At 45.0% G+C, this 23,489-nt stretch overlaps 1 protein-coding gene across 6 annotated transcripts in view; it reads left to right on the forward strand.

The window, feature by feature from the left end:
- The window catches only part of KLC1 (kinesin light chain 1), a 405,752-nt gene that overhangs the window by 177,404 nt on the left and 204,859 nt on the right, over positions 1-23,489 (forward strand). For all 6 annotated transcript variants that reach the window (XM_086937867.1, XM_086937865.1, XM_086937866.1 and 3 more), the window contains exons 4-5: positions 12,195-12,273; positions 14,785-15,010. In XM_086937867.1, the coding sequence (XP_086793993.1) occupies positions 12,195-12,273; positions 14,785-15,010 (305 nt within the window). The remainder of the gene's footprint in view (positions 1-12,194; positions 12,274-14,784; positions 15,011-23,489) is intronic.

The raw sequence follows: 23,489 nt of genomic DNA on the forward strand, positions 1-23,489 counted from the left end.
CCAACTTAGGACAGTGAGAACCCCCATGGCTGATTTTCGCTCCTGTCTGGTGAGCCTGGTCGGACTGGATGGACCAGAGCTGCCTGAGATTGAATACTGAGAAAATTGAGGTATCAATAGTAGGAAAGCAGCCCTCTATCTGATCTACAGCATGGTGGATGGAGGTCCTAGGCACAGTTCCCGTGACCAAACCAAAAATAAAGAACCTGGGAATATGGTTTGACAGTAATTTGAAGTTTGACCACCAGATGTCCAAGCTAGTAGGGAATGCTTCGGGATTTTGAAAATGCTACGCAAGATCTTTGACCTCCTCCCTACAGCTGCCAGGAAAACTGTAATTCTAGCTCTCTTGACCTTCAGACTTTACTACTATAATGTTCTCTATCTGGGTGTCACTCAAGGGTGACTAAAGATAATGCAAAGAGTGCAAAATGCAGCAGCTCGGCTGCTCCTGATTATTCCCAAGTGCCAGGCGCTCTTCTATAGGATCAGCACTCAAAAAACTGAGCTAGCTCCCAGTAATAAACAGAGTAGTATTCAAAACCCTATGCTTTTGCCACACAATTTTAAGTGGCAAAGGACCACACTACCTGCACACCCTGATCCAGCCTGATCGCCCAAATTAATGTCTCCAATCCTCTGAGGCCAGATTAGCGGCAGTGCCGAGAGTGAAAAGAGCCTGGTTGGGAGGCTGTTCTTTCAGCCTGCTGGCCTCAAATTGTGGAATCCCCTCCCTTCGGGTCAAGGACAGGAAAGTTCGGAATGGATTTTCTGGGAAAACCTCAAAACATGCTGTTTTAAATACACCCCTATCTTTGTAAGTAACCATAGTAGTATGACCTCCTAGCGCGGGGCACTCCGGTTTTGGAGTAACCATGCGCTTCAGAAATATGATAACATAAGATATGTGAAACATTCTTAAGCATCCACCTGCTCAGTACATAACAAACGAAAGAACAAGAGTGACAGAGTCGGGTACAGGTTTAATACACAAATTTGTGCCAGAGCAAAGTGACCTTTATAATCTAGAAATGTGATGCACATGTTACTGACTCGAGATGTACAGGGAAGAGCCCTAGTTATGGCGTCTGGAAGTTGAATGAACGTGGTAGGAGATCTAAATAGGCATGGAATGACATTGCAAATCCTATGGAGCAAACGGTAAAGGGAGCTCTAATCCTTAACCGGAGGGGCACTTTTCAGTATTACAAGGCCACAGTCTTGCACTGATAGAGGAATTGCATAAGGAAAGATATGAATCAAGATTTTCTAATAATGTGGCTATAAATCTAGTCTTGTCCAGGAGACTCATTGCATATTCCAAAAAATTGAAATCTTGGTTTAAGTCTTAACTTCCCACTTGACTCAGTTTTCTTTATTTTCATAAGCCTCAATTCCTTTCTCTGCCAAATTTTGTAAGTGTGGAAAGGCAGTAAAGGTTGCTGTGTATGCTACTCGAGAAGAATCATTCATTATGTCAGAACTTCTAGTTAAGTACAATCTTTTTCTAGGCGCAAAACATTCTCATGACCTAACATTGATGACTAGGGAGTAGTCATCATAAACGTTAATAAACGTGGCCATTAATCAGTGTCCCTCATGTACTTATTCTGGCCCCTACCTATCATCCACAGAATGTCCATCTTCACTTTTACTGATTTTTTTTTTTACATTAAGGCTGTTCTCTTTGCTTTAAAGAACATCGAGGCCATGTTGCCTTTGGAATCAACAGATTTAGACCTTGCTCTGGTAATCAAAAAAATTAACTACTTTATTAAACTTCTCCCGTCAAATTCAGTGCCACTTACTGCTGCATTTACTAAATACTTGTGTACTGTGATCTCTATTAATTTAGAAACATGCTTCATAAATCATCAATTGTCTCTCCGAAGTGTTTTTAAAGTACACCTTAGTTCACCACATAGCAGGGCAATCGTACTCCCTCATATTTAATTTTTGTAATATTACTTTCCATTGTGTGTTGCAGCAGATTTGTGGTTGAACTCAAATTTTAACAAGCATTTACAATGCAATGGTTTCGCCTTTTGAAAAGTTTGAGCTATTAGCATTGTAAATGAAAAAATTTGTATTTATGTGTTGGTTTTGAAAACAGATTTTATTAGAGGTTTAAGACCTATCATGAAATTCTTCGACGCACCCACCAGGCAACTAGTGGTTCAATGGTCAGTGTTGTCCCGGCTGGATTACGCTAGCTCGCTCTTGGCGGATATTAATCAGTCGGAGCTCACCCGGCTGCAGCGAGTTCAAAATGCTGCAGCCAGAGTGGTGATAGGTCTGCCAAGGCAGTTCTCGGTTTCTAATACGCTGCGCTCTCTTCACTGGCTCCCTGTGAACCAGAGGATCAAATTCAAGGTTTTATGCCTTGCCTTTAAAATTCTCAAGGGTTCAGCCCCCCAAATTTTGGAGAATTTGGTGGTACCATATGTACCATCACGAACCCTCAGATCTCTGGGCCAAAACCTCGCAGCTGTTCCGCGCTTCAGGTTGAGTAGAGCCGGTGGCCGCTCCTTTCGGGTGTTAGCGGCGAAATGGTGGAATTCTCTTCCCCTTCACATTCGGGCTCTGGAAGACCTGCTGCAATTTAGATGTGCCATTAAAACCATCTTATTCGTCTAGCCCTGATCTTTTGCATCCTGCTGTTCCCTCTTTCTGGTTTTATCTATGTTGTGTTTTGTGTACCTTGTTAAGCGCCAGGACACCCCTTTGCTGGGGCAGCTGCGCTCAGTATAAGTTTGAATAACATAACATAACATAAAAGATAAATATGATGGCATTGTCATTTACAATGCCAATAGTTTCATCTCTGGCAAATGCCACACAAAAACACGCAGACACACACACACACACACACACACAGACCCACACAGACACACAGAGCGAGCCACACGCAGAGAGAGCCACGCAACCAACCCAGAGCCACACACACCCACCCAGAGCCACACACACCCACCCAGAGCCACACACACCCACCCAGAGCCACACACACCCACCCAGAGCCACACACACCCACCCAGAGCCACACACACCCACCCAGAGCCACACACACACACACACCCAAAGCCACACACAGCCACCCAAAGCCACACACAGCCACCCAAAGCCACACCCACCCACCCAAAGCCACAAACACCCACCCAAAGCCACACACACAGACTCAGGAGAGCAAGCACAGCGAGGGGGCAGGGAAGCAAGCACAGCAAGGGGGCAGCGAAGCAAGCACAGCGAGGGGGCAGGGAAGCAAGTACAACGAGGGGGCAGGGAAGCAAGCACAGTGAGGGGGGCAGGGAAGCAAGCACAGCGAGGGGGCAGGAAAGCAAGCACAGCGAGTGGGCAGGGAAGCAAGCACAGCGAGGGGGCAGGGAAGCAAGAACAGCAGTTGCAAGACCTATTTCTTTCTAAATGCTTGTTTCTATATTAAAATACAGATGAACCAACTGGGGCAACATATCCTTTCAAATTTAAAGTGCTCTGCTGTGGGATTCCCTAGCTATACTAACTACTGCCAAGGCCAATATGTCTGCCATCAGAAGCTTTTACAATTTAATTTTTGTGTAAACATAAGCAATATACAAAAACAAAAAATATATATACACAAAATTAACAATGTAGCCTTGGAACCTATGCACAAAACCTCAGAGCACTTTTTCAGCCGGCTGTGCAAATGACCAAATAAAATGCCTTCTATCACAATGTCAGACAGCAAATTAATAAAGTTGGCGGACCCACTGCCCCGTGCTGTGTGTGTTGTGGTGGGTGAAAGAAACATACGAACGAAACTTTAACAGACTAATTGGTGAAGAGGGATAATATAAGACCCAAGCAAGTGTGTAGAATTGTAATATTTTGGGGGGGAAACATAAGGCTGGCAAAACACAAAGCTGTCTTAAGGTCAGACCTAAAGAAAGATCGATAGATAGATATTCTGACAAAATAAAGGGCTGGCTACTTAATGGCTATAAAATAACCTGGCACTTATCCTTCAGAGCCCGTTTGAATTTACCATGATAGCCAAAATAAGCATTTTTTCAGGGTAAAAGCTGGTTTTGAAAGGAAATCAACTGACAAATAATATGTCTCCGTGAAACACAAGGAACATAATAGTGAATTGAAGTCACACAAAGAAATTAAATGGGGATAGCTACAGGATAGAAAGCAAATGAGGTAAACATGAAGAGATAACAAAAAGTGGAGTGTCGACCCAAGAGAAGATAGCAGAGAGAAGTTAAAGTGCATGTTACAAACCGAGATATACAGAATGCAACGGATAGGTGATCAATGTGAACATGCAGCAGAAATAGACTACTTGGGGCTCGCATCAAAAGCATCAAAGTCAAGGGATGGGGTACCAGAAAACACACAGACCTTTAACTATGCCATGAGGTTGGTAGAACACCCATAAAACAATCAAAGGTTTAGAGGGAGAATACGGACATGCAACGATGTTGAGGACCATGGAGCCGGGTTTGGAGTACGGAGTTAGGCACGGACAGCGGGAGGGGGGCGGGAAAGGCACGAACAGCGGGAGGGGGGGTGGGAAAGGCACAGACAGCGAAAGGAACGGACAGCGGGAGGGGGCGGGAAAGGCACGGACAGCGGGAGGGGGGAGGGAACGGCAAGAAAGGCACTCACCTGGACTTCCTCCGGCGGCAGTCGGCCGCGGAATGACCAAATGAAACCTCGACGAGCGAAAAAATAAACCCCGCCCACCGCCGCACTGACGTAGGCAAAAGGGAAAAATTCTACGGAACGCCCACGAGTCGCCTCGCAGAATGACAGACCCCTCTCTTCCAATGGCTAGCCTCCATTTATGGAGCTAGCCAATGGAAGACAGAGGCGGAGCTGAGGCCACACTGTTTCTAACATTAGATTTCGCCTGCGCCGAAAAGCTGCGCAGTGCGCAGCTTCCGACGAGACGAAACCTAAAAACGGGGCCTGCAGTTCTTTTCTGTCACCAAAGGTCCGTGAATGCCACAGTTATGAAGGTCTTCTTTTGATAGTTGACAGCAAGTGTACTAGTGTGTACTGTTTTCAGGTGCCATCTTAATGTGTGCGACCACGTGTTTCACAGGCCCTTCGTCTTTCTAAAAAGGCTCTCTAAATGAAGTATTTTAGATAAAAAAAGATATTGTGTATTAACAGTGATTCCAGCAGCTGTAGGTAAAGACAGGCGAGTTGCTCTCACACATTTCATAGTGAATGTTGTAGATAAGGTATATTGCCAAACAGGTAAACAAGGATTTGTGATCATCTCATAGCTTTAGAATGGGTTTGAGAGGTACTCATCTAAGAAATAACAAATGGGCTGTCAGCACGGACCAGCCCAATACAAGCTGATTTTGCCACTTTCTCAAATTCTTGCATGAAGCTGTCAGAGACTATTGAGAACAAAGATTAGAAATGGAGAGCTACACATAGCACTTGGAAATAGGTTCTTTCTACCCTGGAGCAAAATGCTCAAAAGTTGGGCAGATTGGCATACTGACATGTGTGCAAGTAACTGATAAGTGATGAAGCTATGTTTATCCCTGAGCCTTGGTTCCAGTAAGTTTACAGTTAGCGTCAACTAGTAACTGAATAATCGAACCCATGTGTGATCCCAAAATTCAGTTGATAGTCTGCCACAAAAAGTTATTTTTACCTAAATTGAAGAAAGTAATTAATTCACATGTAAAGCATGATCTTCGAAGTGAATTGACTCTAGGCACTGATTTCACATAATACCTTTACCCAAAGTAATGTCAGTCATTTCATTAGTCTCAGACTACTGTGGGTCATAGTCTTTCTGCTAGAATTCGAACCGGTGACCTCAAATTTATAGGCATTTCTCTGTAGTAGATGTATTTGTACATACAAATAATGCAGTCAATTAAGCAACTATTTTGCAAGATTGCCTCTGTGTCAGATGACTAGAAGTGCAATGCAACCCGAAGGGGAATCTACGCACAAACGCTGTTGAGCTGCAGGAAAGGCTCACCTTTGCGTAGGGGTTCGGAGAATCTGCCCCTTGCCCTCAGCTCGACCGATACCTGCTGTTGCCTCCTAGCTCTCCCCCCGCTGCCGCAAGCCATCTCAGACCTTCTGCGGCCGCTGTGCGGGGGAGGGCAGCTGACACCGGGGGACACAAAGACTACAGGTCCCAGCGTGCTAAGCGGCCAGAAACGCACCAGGAGGCGCTATATCATCAGCCACTTCCCCCGCTTCGCGGGAGCGTCGCCGGGCTAAGCCCGGGCAAAGGGTGGGCCGTCTTAGGCCGTCAGAGGCCGAAGAAGGCTGGGCTGGGCCGGGCCACCCCCCTTTTGGTTGCCCTACACCACCTCTGTGGACCACACGTAAGGTCAGTGATAAAGCCATTTACATTTTGGTTTAAATCCGCCTGAACTATGGGGAAAAAATTCGCACCTGTAACTAGGTCAAAAAACTCTCTTAAATCAGCAAACCCTCTGGTCACTACCACTCCGCGACCAACATTGACTGCAATTGATAAAATGCTCCAAAAAACTATTGATGTTGTCGCAAATGCCATTCAAAATACAGAAAGATGCTTTTCTCTCCCATCCACCTTGCCTCCCCTCCTATTGCATCATGGTAACTCTATGGACTCATTACTCGCTGCTTCCTATGCAGGACTCCCAGGGACAGAGCAAAATGAGAACTGCATAATCTCGGACAGCGTATCAGTGTCACAACGCACCCCTGGCAGCAGATTATCTTCTACTCCTACTCTGCCCAGAGCTGACACAAATATTACCCAAGACTCTTGTGCACTATTGGTTGATGACCAGCCTTGCATAAATGATACTGAATCTCAGTCGGACATTGATATATCAATTACTGAGGTAGATAAAAGCGACAGTACTCCAATACGAACCAGGGGCCAAAAAGCCAAGAGGAAAACGAAGTATCTAAATACTGAGTCCCCATTAAAAACACATAGAAATAAAGGAGGACGCAAGCGCAATCGGAGAGCCCATGTCTCCGTAGAACAGGAAAAGATTAGGGGGGAAAACGAAAACATGGCTGTCAAAACTCCATCCATAGAAACTACTCTAGTACCAGGGAATGAGGCATTTTGGGGGAAGATGGAGACACTACTGTCCACACTTTTAGGCCCAATTCACCAACAAATTTTAAATTTGGACAAAAAGCTGAAAGTGTTGGATGATCGAGTATCAAAATTAGGTATAGGGCAGATCCCTAGTAATAAAGCTGAAAACGGGACATCTGGCCCTTCTAAGGCCAAAACCAGCGGCCCCAATACAAACACCAATACTAACCCAAAAACAATGGTCCATAACAAATCCACCCCATCTGTCCCTACACCTAGCACCAGTAATAACCAACCTCCCCCCAAAAAACAGGCTCCTAATTCAAGCCATAACTTAACTAATACAGCAAGCGTGGTGAGGATGGCCCCTAACATCGATAAGTGTAAGGGCCCCAACTCACCATTCAAAGATCAATCCCCAAAACTGCCCCTCAACTGAATCTGAAACGAATTCACTGAACCCTAGAAAGAAGATGTCTTCTCGCATCAACCTCCCTCCTGAATGTGGGGCGTATGTGCTGATTCTGGTAAATGTTCCTAAATTAAAGAATGAACAAGAAGAAAGCCATACAACCCTCAATAATAGGATCCTCCACTGGCTAACTACTAACTGCAATTTCCCAATGGAAGGAGCAAGGGAGATTATCCAAACACAAAGAGTGGGGTGGGTAGGCCCATTGAGAAAGAAGTTTGAGGGAGACTGTGTTGTTATCAATTTTAGGTCCCCACAATGGGCCCAAAAAACCCTTGCTAATGCACCACTACCCTCACCTTGGGAATTTAACACGACCCTGCTCCCCTTGGGTTATTTCTATAGACCTCTAGCCCCAGCATCCGAGTCTATGCCCAAACCAGCTGTACATTCTCAGGATCGAAATCGTGGAATCAGGAATTTCTATCCATCACACCAACTAAACCAAGATTTCAATCCCATGAACATTCAAGCCCAGTGTTATCAAACAAAATCTACGGGATACCCGATGACTTATCCACATCCTCCGTTCATGCCCCGGTACAACTATAGTGAGAGGCCACACTTTAGTTCTAATGTAAATTCCAACTCCGGGTATAATGAGTTGAGGCCTATATATAACATACCAACTTATAATCGATTTGAGTATGCTTTCTCAAATCTAGATGAACAGGATTGACTTAGGATAAAGGGAAACAGTGACGAACGGCGAGACCTAAGCGCCGATATCGAGGAACTTTCCTCCTCGGTGTCAGTCATTGTCACCCAGGAAATATCTGCACAAAGTCATGCAATAACATCGTTAATCACAGAAGAGACAGTACTCCCCACTTCATCTATCCCCATGCAGAGCATATCCAATAATGCCATAAGAAAATCTGTCAAACATATTGAACACTGTGACTTATCTATTCTCAGCTGGAATGTTGCAGGACTAGAGACAAGACTAACAAACCCTGAATGGATTAAGATATTGGATGGCAAAGATATTATTATGTTCCAAGAGACTTGGGCAGTGGAGAACCTATATATAGAAGGGTATCAATGTTTCAGTGTGACAGCACCAAAACCAGATTTCGGACATGCAGTGGGAGGCTTGTTTATTGGTATCAAGACACTAGCCGGTGGCACAATTACAGATCTTTCTAGAGGGCACCCGAATATCCAGATTTTAGAGTATAAGCGAAAGACCCGGATTTATTTAATAAATTTTTATAACAATGACTTTTCTTTTGTTCCTAATAAGAACTTTGAAGCACTTTCTAAGACTTTACGAAACCTTGAAACTAGCTTGGCGATTGAGGAGGAAACATTGTTCCTTATTGGAGGGGACTTTAATGCAAAAATTGTTAGCAAATATGGCACCGAGGGGAGGAATCACCTAGATTTGGTGGAACGCAGAGGTATTGAATTAGCAAATATCCTAACTGAGTATAACTTATGTAATGTCATTGATATATGTCATACCTCCAGTGAATCCCACGCCCCCACGTTCAGAGGGCGGGACTGTTCATCCACAATTGATTTTATTTTTATGTCACCCTGATTATTAGATTGTGTGTTAAAATCTATTGTGATAGAAACCTCGTTCGGTGACCATAATCCCCTCAATGTGATGTTAAAACTAGGATGTAATAAGGTCTATGAAAAAATAAATGGGGCAAGAGACATTACACCAACAGGGGATGGTTTGCGCCTTAAATGGAGGGGAGTCGATAGTGGGGCTGTGCTAGAAAACGTAACCAGAGCACACCGTAATCTGCTCACCTCCTGCCTAAATATGGACGGGGACTGTCACAGGATAATCTAAGATTTCGAAAAACTGTGTACAGCAATAAAAACCTCTTTGTCAGTCCCGTTACCTAAGGTGCTGAAAGAACCTAGGTGGTTTGATTCCGCCTGCTCACTAGCAAATAGGGAGCTTCGTAGGGCATTAAATGCTAAACCAAGATGTTTAGCTGAGGTCCAGATTGCTAGAAAATTTTATAAACTAAAAATAGCCGAAAGGAAGGCCACATTATTAACAGAACAATGGGAGTCATTAGCTCGGAGTGCCAATTTGAAAAATAGTGGTCTTTTCTGGTCAGCAGTGAAAAAAACCAAAAAAATGGGCAAACAACTTACCCCAGTTAGCTGTAACATAACTAGTAACTCATGGGAGGCCCACTTCTCTAAAATATACGCTGCCCCAACCGAAGATATATCCGGCTCACCAGAGGGCCAGCTCCACGGCTTAAAAATAGAACTGCATGAGGTGGTTTTAGCAATCAAAGAGGCCCACGCCATGAGCAAGTTCTCGAAAGCCAACAATTCTATCCTGAGTTTGTCCCGACCTAAGAAAATAGGTGCCACTAGAGCTATTTAAAAAATTTTTAAGCTACAGTGTTTACCAGTAGTCGCATACGGGGCTGAGGTCTGGGGAGCAGGAAAAAGTCCTGGGATCCAGCGTGAAGAAGCGCGATTTTGTAGGAAAATCCTGGGTGCCCCAATCTCCTCTACAGAATGGATTTGTCAAGAGGAACTTAACCTCTCCTATGTATGTGACTTTATCAGATCTAGACCTGTTCTTTTTTGGTTAAGGATCTGGAGAAATGACTCTGCAATTTTAACACAAAATATAATAAAAGACTGCCTTAAATGTGATCATGGCATGTTAATCCCCGGGCTCGCTGAGGTTTCAAAAGCATTGAGCGATGTAAACAGGGAACATCTTTTCTCCGATCCTAATAACATTGAAGCGATTGACAAAATTGAGGTCAAACAACCACTGTATGCACTTAATAGTTCATAACGAATGGAAAAAGAAACTGTCAAATCAACTGTTGTGCTTTATCAGAAAAATGAATTAAGTAGGAATAATCTTGCACAATACCTCACTTTACCGATGACGAATTGGGAAAGATCATTACTGTTCCGATTAAGGGCAGGCTCTATAAAAACTTTATTGGGATTTCTCTTGGGCTACCACCATGCAAATGATTATAATCCATGCCCATGTGATGGCATTAGTAAACAGAATGATTTGCATTTTCTATTCTTCTGTAAATTTTATTTAAAATATATCAACTGGTTTTTAACTCCGTATTTTAGAAAACACAGACCCCTTTCATTAGGGGAATCTTATGCAATGTTATTGTCCCTGGATACAGATGAATTAATTTTCCGCACTAGCACTTTCTTGAGAATTATTACATGTGCACGTAAAACCATGGAAAGCCCTTTTTAAATTGCTTACTTTCCCCATGAGAAATGCTTGAGTTTTTAAATGTATTATTCCATATCTGTTTTTAACCCCTTGCGTGCGGCGGGAATTCCCCGCCCATGCTGACTCCGCCTTGCGCGGGCGGAGTCATGACGGAACGGTTCCGTCATCAGCACAGCTCACCCATAGCTGATGACGGAACCGCTCCGTCATCAGCATGCAAGGGGTTAATGTACAAATGAATGTTTTTATTGTGTACTTTTATGAATTTTATTAAATTCGAATAAAGGTCTTTTGAATTGAATTAAATTGACTAATGTCAAGCGATTGGTCCACTTACTGTGTCTATTAGAACATGCTAAAAAATGATGTGAATATGATGTAATGACATTATATATTTGCATTGCATGTGTCATCACGTATAGGAGCTGAATCCTAGCAGATAAGGACACAAAGTACGAGCCAGTGCTCCATTAATTCTTAGTTTATCAATTTTGATATTTCCCTGCATACCCTTCCACCCTGCCTTCTGGTACTAGTCTCCATGAGAAGGTCTAACCAGAAGTCTTATTCTCTGATTCTGAGTTTACCAAAACTTTGGGGCATGGTGAAATGGATGATTGGGGGATATTTACAGCACCACCCTGCATTGATTTTCCTGGTGAGGTATTTACCAGATAGTGTGTATGCCCCTGTGTTTGAGTTTTCCAGAGAAAAAAGAAGGAATTACATGCATGAAGAAGTACTAACTGCAAGGGTTTCCATATGTGGGTATATTTTCTGTAAATTTTCCTTTTAAATGTTGACAGATTGGACCCAATAAAATTTAACAGGAGTAAATTATATAGGTACATTCCATTGCTTACTACAAAACGCTGAATTCCAGTCCTTGCACAAGCCCCAGTTTGTGCAGGCATCCGAATTCCTCTGAATGCTCGAAATCCAGGCATTTGTATCTTTCTAGTGCTGGAAAAGATCCCAGTTCAAGGATCAGATCTTTGAAACTATGGGCCGAGTCACAAAGGAATGTATGAATATGAAAGTAGTACTCCACGCCTTTGTGATTCATCCCCTATTCCTTCACAATATCTTTACATTAAATCACAAAATAGTACCATCAGTATGAAACTATAGATGTTATTATTTAATCTGTTAACATTCATATTTCCCTCCGTATTTGGGAAATAATTTTCTCAGCTGGAGACAAGTCGTAGAACCCACTCAGAATCAACAGTTGCCAGCTTGAGTCTTCCCATTAAATTCCTATGGCACATGCTATAAGTCGCATCCTGGTAATGTTTCTTTTAAAAACGAAAGAGCAGGCGATTAAGTCCGATGTGTTTCCGGGCTACTTCTGTAAATCTTCCCATTGTCTTGTTTGACCTTACCAATTAGAGGATTCTTAAATTGTGCAGCTCTGCAGAATCTGATGTCTTTTATTTCTCTTACTGAAGGATGACAAAGACAATGACTCCAACAAAGAAACTCTTGATGACCTTTTCCCGAACGATGAAGATGACCAAGGCCCTGGAAGTGAGTATGCTGCATGTGACACAGAAACTTCCCAGCAATGAGAAACTAGACAGGACAGCATCCCGTGACAGGACATGGATCGGTTTGCAGTGCGAGTTGTAAAAAACAGCTTCCCTCCGCGTCAGGAAATCAGACTGCAATCATTTTGTTTTGTGCGCATATCACCATATCTGACCAGGAGTCAAAAGGAAGGTTGACCTCGTTTTGTGGTCGTAGGTGAAAAAATGTTGCGAGAACCTGACAAGGTTATGGTTCAGGACTACTCAGAAGTAGAACTTGAGGACATCATTTATTTTGTCTAGCACTGTTTTATTATAGTGGAAGAAAGCTCATTAATATGGGACTTCCTGGTGCTACGTTTGGCAACCTGTTTAATGCACAAGTATGAGGAATACTTCTCAGAATGATAAGTTGGTAGTTTATTTTTTCTATTATTGTTTTTTCAGGTTATTTGTACGGTTTTGAGAATGTTTAGATCGTAGGTGTTTTGTGTAGGTTGGCACTAAGGTAAATAACGTTCAATCTTAAAAGATTATTGTAGTTTCTTCTGTGTAAGTGTGGATATGCCAAAGCATTTTTGCTTTTTTATGCATTGGGTATTTGGTTGTCCTTTGCTTGGTTAGTCTGTTTTTGTGCAGTCTTGGTATGTATTGATATTCTATTATGCACAGAAGGGATTAGTGTGTATATGCTAGATTAATCGGAATGGCTCTAAGGTGTAAGTTACTGTGGTTAATGACAGTGCTATTTGTTTGGCTTTGCTTTGCCACCATCGTGGCTAAGCTGGCAAGTTATGCAATGTGGGTGAAAGCGTTGTCCAATATGCTATTTTAGGATACCCAATTGAGGATGTGTCTGGAAACAGTGGTGTGTCTAGTCTTGATGGTGCATAATGACATTTTTCCATTAAGTGTGCTCTCCGATGAGAACCTGTTGTACTGGACATTACCACTCTCTCCACCCACCTTTTTAGTCTAGTTTTCCTAAACCAGTGTCCTCTATTATTTTGAGTCTGTTGTTTGGCTTCGGTTGTGGTTATTAGGGGCAGTGGAAAGTTGCACAAGATCCTTAATAGACCTTTAGGGCGGGAATCAACCTTATGCCATTCACAAAGCTGATCGTTTGATTAAAGTGGAAGACTGATCATGCAGCATGCTATACCAGGCCACTGGATTTGGTGAATGCCTTTTGCCTGGCTATATGATCTGAAATGCAGATAAGTTTGCTGATGAAGAGTTTAGCTAACAATGCTAAAGGTGGTGGCATTGCATAAACCTCACTCAGTAGGTCTTACCGTTTATTTCTTATTTTGCCATCTTGGTCAGAACCCAATCCCGCAGAGCCCATCAACTAAACAAGCCATCACCCATCCCAGCCGCCCATCCTCCATTGAACCAAGCCCTACTACGCAAGTAAATCTTGGACCTGGTTGCCATGAGAGCCAAATAAATCCATAAGATATTCCTACCCACAACATTCAACAACACTCCCTCTGCACCCAAAACCTTGGTTGTCCAAAATTGCAGGGAGGACAGGAGGGGAAACGGGGCCTTCAGCTTCCCCATTTGATGAGGACTGACTGCATCTTCTGATGTTGAAAATCCGCAAACTAGTGGTTACCAGGGTCAATCCGCAACATGGATCAGAATGTCAGTGGGAAATAGCTGACACAAGGGTAGCAACTCTTGAACTACCTGCCTGTCTTTTCCTCTAGTGTGCCTCCAAACATGCGAGAAGTACATTCTTGTTTCACCTAAAGCATTCATGCTGCTGAAGTGTATGTGGGCAGAACAGTGGCGGAAGGTTCTTTCCTACCACGGTTCCTCAGACATTGGATCTTTCCCTCCCATCTCTCATGCCTCCTTCCTGCTGTTGAGTCCACCCTCAGTCAGATCAGACCCTCCATTAAAGTCCTTTGTCTATCCCACCCAAGACCGCCAACCCCACTATTCTCAGGTAATAACATTATAACAGGGTAAGCAATCCACATAGACTTGGAATCAGAAAATGACTGCATACATGGTACTGAAAATAGTGCATACAAAGTGCATTGTGACTGCCTATTTGTCCCAGGCCTTCAATTTTTCCACAGATAGGACAAAGGCAAGCTACTTCATAATTTGATACAGGAAGGAGGATGGTTAGGCATGGGAATCCCTGGTAGGCAACATACCGTCTTGGTGGCCATGTGTACCATACTGATTCTGTAATTTAAATACAAATACATTGTATGAAAGTGAATAGCATCTCTGATCTTCACTTCTTGTTTAGTGTAAACAATGTTGGAAAATAACTGTTTTTGTAACTGATGTGTGAGTATATGGATTTCTAACTGGTGACTGTGGAATATGTATATAGTAAAATGTTTTATAACGGTTATTGATTGTGTATTCCCTTTCATTTGATTCTACAGTGTTAGCAATCCTCTTATATCCACTCCCTCTTTAACTCACATTTTATTGAGTATGTTTATTTTTAGCATTCCTTAATGTACAAATGTCCACTTTACAGTGCCACAGCAACACAGCAGTGCAGCAGCTGCGGCCCAGCAAGGCGGTTATGAAATTCCAGCCAGACTGAGGACCCTTCATAATCTCGTTATTCAGTATGCCTCCCAAGGAAGATATGAAGTTGCAGTGCCCCTCTGCAAGCAAGCACTTGAAGATCTTGAAAAGACATCTGGGCACGACCATCCTGATGTTGCCACCATGCTGAATATACTCGCTTTAGTGTATAGGTAAGTATTCTTATGTGATGTTCCACCACTGACTGACAGTAAGGATATTAGCTGCTGTCATTTTGCAGGGCTGAAGTATAGGTCAGGCAGTTTATAATAAAAGCCAAATGTTAAATCCCTGTTTACAGGTTTTACGAGGTTGCCTTTTTTGGATGAAAGAGTGCTAGCACATTTAGCAACTTGAAAATAGATTGTGTTAGGAAGATGTCTCACGAATTAGGTCCGTGTAAGGTACCACTAGCTTGCAATAGAAGTTGGAAACTGTTTGGTGCACCTCGGGTACCCGTTTCTGTAGTACTTGCTGACCAGCAGTAACGCAGGTTTATAGTGAACAGTTCTAGTTATGAGTTCAGAGTCCTGCAATTTTAGTGCTCCACATCTTAGTGGACTACAGTACTATTGACATATCGCATTGCATTCAGTATGAAAAGGTTACTGGTAAAACAATGGGCAAGGCAAATCTCCTACAGTATTCTCTAAGTTGTCCACGCTATAAAAAAAACTGAGTTGACCACTTGCTGCTAAGAGTTGTAACCTGGGTCCCCCACTGTAAGGGTGAAAGGGGAAGAGTCTTGCATTCTACAGGCTTCGAGCACAATCGTGCAATTACCCAAAGTACTATCTGTGTGGGCCAAGGGATCAGACTTCCCTCTTCTTTCTCCTCCAGCTCATTCCAACCAACCTTTTCTGATCGAAAACTTCTAATCACAGATTCCTCATCTTGTGATTTTTCCTAAGAGCTGCAACGGGACTGGAAACTTTCATAGTAATTCCCTTGGCCTCATGTGGCTGTGCATCTAGTCTATCCCACCCCAGACATGACGTTGGAGCAACTATATGCACTCCACCTCTGCACACTGGCATCTGTTCCTTTCTTTCTGCACCTGCCCACACAGATCTTGAATCCTGCCCCATAATGACAGAGATTGTCCCTATAAATTTTCTTAGGTATGCAGACAGTGCAACCTCCCAAAACGTATGCTGTCATGACTATAACTAGCCGATGTCGATAGCTAACACGCACAATGTCTGCCTTTGCTGCTTCAACACCAAACATGACTCAGCAATATTTGCCCCAGTATTGGAACTTTCATAGATTCCCATGCTTTGTATCATTCCCCGTCATCAGCCTGGGAGCCTCTGTAAATAGAAAATACCATAGCAATATGAACAAAAGAGAAAGTAAGGCCTAGGCTTCATCTCCTTTTGTAGCCTATCTCCCTCTTTTTGTAAAAGAGACCAAAACTTTGCAACAACCAATCAGATTAGCCTCACCCCATAAAACCCTCAGGAGAGAGCCTCAGAGCCTCAGATTTCCTACCGCACGTTGTGCTAAGAGTCTCCACTGAGCTCTGCTCAGTTTTCTCTTAAATTGAATTTCTACACCCTTTTTTAGGGCTCGCCTGCTGATGCGCATGCGCATAGCTGGCGAAGCTCTATAATGGCTTATTCAGAGTTTAACAACACTGGCGATTCTACTGGCGATTCCATGCAGTGCATTTGCTTTTTAGGTCATTGCGCAAGCGCAAGCCCTAAAAAGCGCGTGCACAATGCCACCAGCCGCCTGCCTGCCTGCCTCGCATTACCACATCAAAGGCAGCCCAGCCTCCCTCCCACAGCTTCTCTAATTATTCACGGCCAGCCGCCGTACTTTCAGTTTCACTGCAGCCAGGCTGTGTCTCCTTTTATACTCTTTGATGCTTTTTTGTTGTTCTCGTTACCTAGCACTCTTATAGCACACACACTGCCATTGGCATGGCATCGCAGCAGTTTGTGGCAGTTGTGCTCACGGTTACTACAGGTTATTTTAGGTATCGCATGATGCTTGCAATTGCACACTACGTCAAATGATGTTGAAATGTTTTTTAGTTTATTTGGCCCGCATTTCGCTTTGTGCAGATTTATTATTTGAACGCCCCGTTGCTATGTAAGAGCGCTTGTAAAATTCCGTACTTCGACTGGAAACGGCAGAGCTACATTCCAAGCACAGGAATGCGTTTAAATGACATCAGTACTCAGCATGCGCCAGTAAACCCTTCCCACCTGAAAGGTCAAGGGTCAACTTCCCACTTGCAGTATTCGGAAGTATTTATATTAATTACACCAAGGGGCGCAACAACCATGGAACTTTTTAAAAGGGCTTTGGCCCCGCCCCTTCTCCCTCGTCAGCTGGGCTGCCAGACTGGAGGTCCGTCTCGCGTGCAGTAATCCTCCCGCGTCTATTGTGCCTTTGCTTTCTGTGCCCCCTGCGCCACACTCGACCTGGTCTGTCTCGTGTAATATAACCATGTGTAAGGGAGAGGACAAAACCATCAAAACGGCACGGCTGCCCTGCAGCCTTGTCCTACCAAAGACAGAAATACAAGCTCTCGTGGGATTGTAAATAAAGCAACACTGTGATGTTACAGAAACAAGTGAAAAACAGGTTTGTCTTTGAAAGTAAACCAGGAATATGACATTAGAAAAGAAATGTTGAGAGGAGTTTGTCTTTTGTACTTAGTTTTTTCAAGAGGTTCATAAAACAATGCATGATGTGGTGAATTCTCATTTCACTTTCAATTCAATTCTCTTGTTCTCATTGGTGCATTTTATTGTGTCTGTGTGCTAGTTTTGTTCTGACTGCAGTGATCTATCAGTAACCCCTAAATCTAAATCCCAGGTTGTGCGTCTCAAAATTTCCTCCTCAGAGTGATAACATAGGTATCATGGAATATATGGAAATTTGTAATTTTTAGTGCTAAAAAGAACAACAACTGCCACAGCAACTGCTGCAAAAAATAAGATGTATTTTTGTTTGATAAAAAACGATTAAACTGAAGGGAACAACGCAGAGACCAGAACAGCCGGTTATGGTAGCACAGCGGGCTAATGTATTCACGGATCTGTGTTTAATGCCGCGTTCCCAAATTTAAATCCTGTTTGAACCACTTAGCCTTTCATCCTTCCAAGGTTGACAAAATGAGTACCACACAACGTGCACTATTCAAACAACAAGGTTCCTCCACAAATCGCTGCTATGGCAAAAGTGCTCTGTCCCTCTGCACAGTATTTCCTTGGAGATTTAACATTGCCTTCAATGGGTGGATACTACGTAGCTCGTTGTGTGATTTTTTTTTTTTTAATTTTTATGCAACAAGTTGATAATCGATTGCACGCACAATGTCCATTCTCCACTACACCAAATGCTTATGTGAAGCAGCACTAGCCACACCTTGCTTTTATTGTGTCATTCTAACTCATGCAACTCACCCAAGAAGTGCACTATACTCAGGGCCACTGGAATTATGCGGCAGGAGAGGGCCAAATTATGCGGTAGGGGTGAGTAGATTATACGGCAAGAAAAGGCAAATAATGCAGCATAATGTGCCATATTTTGTAACAATATTACTTCATTATTTCGTACTTTTTAACTTGGTAACACTGTCTGGGCATTGGTTGCACCTCATTAGGACCATGTTAATATCCAAAATATAGCAATAGGCACAGAGCTCCACAGATGCCCCCACCACACAGCTCCACAGATGCACCCACCACACAGCTCCACCGAGGCACCTACCACACAGCTCCACCGAGGCACCTACCACACAGCTCCACCGAGGCACCTACCACACAGCTCCACCGATGCACCCACCACACAGCTCCACCGAGGTACCCACCACACAGCTCAACAGATGCACCCACCACACAGCTCCACCTACACAGCTCCACCGATGTACCCACCACACAGCTCCACCGATGCTCCAACTAAGCTCCACCAATGCACCCCCCACACAGCTCCACCAATGCACCCACTAAGCTCCACCGATGCACCCACCACACAGCTTCACCGATGCACCCATCACAGAGCTCCACCGATGCACCCACCACAGAGCTCCACCAATGCACCCACCACAGAACTCCACCGATGCACCCACCACACAGCTCCACCAATGCACCCACCACACAGCTCCACCGATGCACCCACCACACAGCTCCACCTACACAACTCCACCGATGCACCCACCACACAGCTCCACTGATGCACCCACCACACAGCTCCACCGATGCACCCACCACACAGCTCCACCGATGCACCCACCACACAGCTCCACCGATGCACCCACCACACAGCTCCACCGATGCACCCACCACACAGCTCCACCGACACAGCTCCACCTATGCACCCACCACCCAGCTCCACCAATACACCCACCACACAGCTCCACCGATGCACCCACCACACAGCTCCACCGATGCACCCACCACACAGGTCCACCGATGCACCCATCTCACAGCTCCACCGAGGCACCCACCATACAGCTCCACCGAATGACCCACCACACAGCTCCACCGATGCAGCCACCACACAGCTCCAACCACCCAGCTCCACCGATGCACCCACCACCCAGCTCCACCGATGCACCCACCACACAGTTCCACCGACACAGCTCCACTGATGCACCCACCACACAGCTCCACCGATGCACCCACCATACAGCTCCACCGATGCACCCACCATACACCTCCACCAAGGCACCCACCACACAGCTCCACAGCTCCACCAATGCACCCACCACAAAGCTCCACCGATGCACCCACCACACAGCTCCACCTACACAGCTCCACCGATGCACCCACCACAGAGCTCCACCGATGCACCCACCACACAGCTCCACTGAAGCACCCACCACACAGCTCCACCGATGCACCCACCTCACAGCTCCACTGATGCAGCCACCACACAGCTCCACCGACACAGCTCCACCGATGCACCCACCACCCAGCTCCACCAATGCACCCACCACACAGCTCCACCGATGCACCCACCACACAGCTCCACCTACACAGCTCCACCGATGCACCCACCACACAGCTCCACCGATGCACCCACCACACAGCTCCACCGAGGCACCCAGCACACGGCTCCATCGAACGACCCACCACACAGCTCCACCGATGCAGCCACCACACAGCTCCACCGATAAACCCACCACACAGCTCCACCGACACAGCTCCACTGATGCACCCATCACACAGCTCCACCGATGCACCTACCACACAGCTCCTCCGAGGAACCCACCATACAACTCCACCAAGGCACCCACCACACAGCTCCACTGATGCACCCACCACACAGCTCCACCGAGGCACCCACCACACAGCTCCACCGAGGCACCCACCACACAGCTCCACAGATGCACCCACCACACAGCTCCACCGATGCACCCACCACACAGCTCTACCGATGCACCCACCACACAGCTCTACCGATGCACCCACCACACAGCTCCACCGATGCACCCACCACCCAGCTCCACCGATGCACCCACCACAAAGCTCCGCCGAGGCACCCACCACACAGCTCCACCGATGCTCCAACTAAGCTCCACCAATTCACCCACCACACAGCTCCACCAATGCACCCACTAAGCTCCACCGATGCACACACCACTCAGCGCAACCACAGCATCACGCAGCGCAACCACAGCATCACTCAGCGCAACCGCAGCATCACTCAGCGTAACCGCAGCATCACTCAGCGTAACCGCAGCATCACTCAGCGCAACCGCAGCATCACTCAGCGCAACCGCAGCATCACTCAGCGCAACCACAGCATCACTCAGCGTAACCACAGCATCACTCAGCGCAACCACAGCATCACTCAGCGCAACCACAGCATCACTCAGCGCAACCACAGCATCACCCAGCGCAACCACAGCATCACTGGTTCAAATATGTTCTTTCAATGTTTCAAGCTGTTTTCAAGCTTTCATGCTTTATTACAAATCACAAAAAGATGTTAATATTTCACTTCTGTTCTTGGATTTTCGTCACAATAAAAAACACTGAACATAGTCTTCACAAAAGTTATTTACAAAAGTTTAAGCTATTGCCATTACAAATTAAATAAATTATTTAAGTATTAATTATTTAAAAAAATTAAAAGCCATTGTTATTTGTAATATCAAAACATCTAAGTCACGTAAATACAAACATGTTGCATTACAAATGCTATAGGTGTTTGCGAAAGTTATAACTATTGGCATTGTAAATGACTAAGATATTAATTTAGCTATTTTAAAAAATAACACATAAATAAAAAAAATTATTTATAAGACCAATAGCTCAAACTTTCCTAATGAGAGCCCTATTGCATTTCCAATGCTTGTTCTCTTCAGGAAAAGAAAGCTTTATTCAAGGCCTGTGCTACTTGCTCAAAGAAAATACTTTATGTGGAGGATAAGCAGAAAGATTGTATTTATTGCTTATACCCAGACCCCAAAGCCACTGAGTGCAAGATCAGCAGGACCTTCTCAACTAAGACTCTGAGAGACCGGGAAGGAAGACATCTGACTTGGCTACAGAAAATGAAGTCTCGGAAAAAGGTTCTGTCCAGTGATAGTGAGGATTCCTCCTCAGCAACATCTTCGAGAAGGTCTACAAAAGGGGTAGGTCTTCCCCTTCTACTTCAGCCGAACCTCCTGGCAAAGTCTCTCAAAAGACCTCTGAAAGGTCTAAAAGGCTTAGTCCCCAAAAATCTCCTCACCACCCAAAGGAGAAAGAGGGACATCTTCTTGAGGTGTCAAATGGAAAAAAGGCAAGACAAGGCCTTTCTATTGCCTCTTCGCCATCAGAAAAGGAGATCATCTTTAAGAAACCTTCGAGTACGCCTCAGGAAGCGAAAGGAGAAAAGAAAATTTGTCCGTCGACGACAATCTCCTCAGGTACGGGCCCGTCGTCGAGAGCTTCGCGGACGACATCGTCGACGATGACTCCGTCAACGTTACATCCTACGTCGAGGAGACTGACAACCTCGACGGTGATGTCGCTGACGATAGTGTCGACGGTGACGAGGACGTCGTCGATGGCCACGGCGACGATGATCCTGACGACGACCTAGTCAACGGTGCCGTCGACGATCAGCCCTCCGTCGACGATTACTCCGCCGTCTTCTACGCTTCCAGCGACGACGATTCCCTCGTCGAGGACTCCGTTGATTATCCAAAAAGTAAAAATTTCCATCAGGAAAAGACTGATGACACCGGAAAGGACATCACCCCGCAGGGTATCACCATTGCCTCCACCTCTTCTGCTGGAGGAGGAATATTCTGATGATGAGAAAGTCCATATGGGGATGCATATAGTCCTTCACAACTTCAATTGAAGTATCAGGACTCTGATTCAGATGATTATTTCCTGGATCAACATCATCCAGAATCTCAACTCTCTCCTCAGGTCTCACATCAGCAAACATCTGGCCAAGGTATGGTGGCCATGCCGTCTTCCTTAATAAACGACCTGCAGTTGATGTTATTAGATTAAAAGAAGATGTTCCCATCTCAGACCTCTGAAACCATTCAGCCTCCTCCGCAAGCTTCATCTATTCCTGTGGCATCAACCTCTCAGAGGCAAAGTGAACAGTCTGTGACAGAAGGACATGATGTGAATACAGTGCCTGATGTCGATGATGACTCTTCAGATGAGGACCAAGATAGAGAACATGTTCAAAATCCTGACACAGAATGGGATGATTATGTTATCCCAGATCCGGCATCACCATCTCCGGACCCTGTGGATTCGCCTCCAGTGGACATAGGGGGCTTTTATAACCTTATGGAAAGGGCTTCTAAACGATTTGGCCTTCCTGTTCCTGTCTTACAGTCAGACTGTTTCCTCTACGATTTCAAAGAGCCCTACAAGAAATCGATCCGCTCCATACCAATAGTAGAACATGTTTGAAATGAGGGAAAGAAAGTGATGCAGTCTCCAGCTACCGTAACTCCGGTTCTACCTCGGCTGGAGAAGAAATATAAGGCCCCTGATGACAGTGCGGCATGTCTTATTGGCCAACCTAAACTGGACCTGGTTATTTCCCAGGCGGCCCAAAGAAAATGAAGGAACCCGATGGCACCCCTGCCGGCACCGCCAGACAGAGAAGGCAGGCGCTTGGATAATGTAGGGAAGAGGTTCTCTTCTATGCCTAGCCTCCTGGTTAGGGCCACGAACGCACTCGCAATTTTGGGACGATATGATCGCCAAATGTGGTGCGATCTCTCTCCATTCATTGAACAGCTTCCAGAGAGTGCCAAGACGGAAGCGAGAAAGATTCTAGAGGAAGGGGAAAGATCTTCATCGGAAATTATAGATTGTGCAATGGACATTGCTACAACAGCTTTTCGTGCCTTAGCGGGATCAGCGGTCCTGAGGTGTCAAGGTTGGCTGAGATGTACCTGGTTTCGCCCCGAGGTACAGAATAAAATCCTGGATCTGCCTTTTGATGGAGACATGCTGTTTGGCAAGCATGTAGATGACGCTTTGCAGGACATTAAAAAGGACACCGAAACGGCAAAATCCTTGGGCACGCTTCAATACTGAAAGGTGCCTTTCCGGGCTGCAAGAGGCAAAGGATTCTCTACTTCTAGGGGAGGCTATCAACAACGATACTCCTCCTATTCGCAATCCTCTCAATCATTCAAGCCTCAGTACTCTCAGCAGCAAA

Source organism: Lissotriton vulgaris, chromosome 9, assembly GCF_964263255.1.
Source record: "Lissotriton vulgaris chromosome 9, aLisVul1.2, whole genome shotgun sequence".
In the NCBI taxonomy this organism is placed as follows: Eukaryota; Metazoa; Chordata; class Amphibia; order Caudata; family Salamandridae; genus Lissotriton; species Lissotriton vulgaris.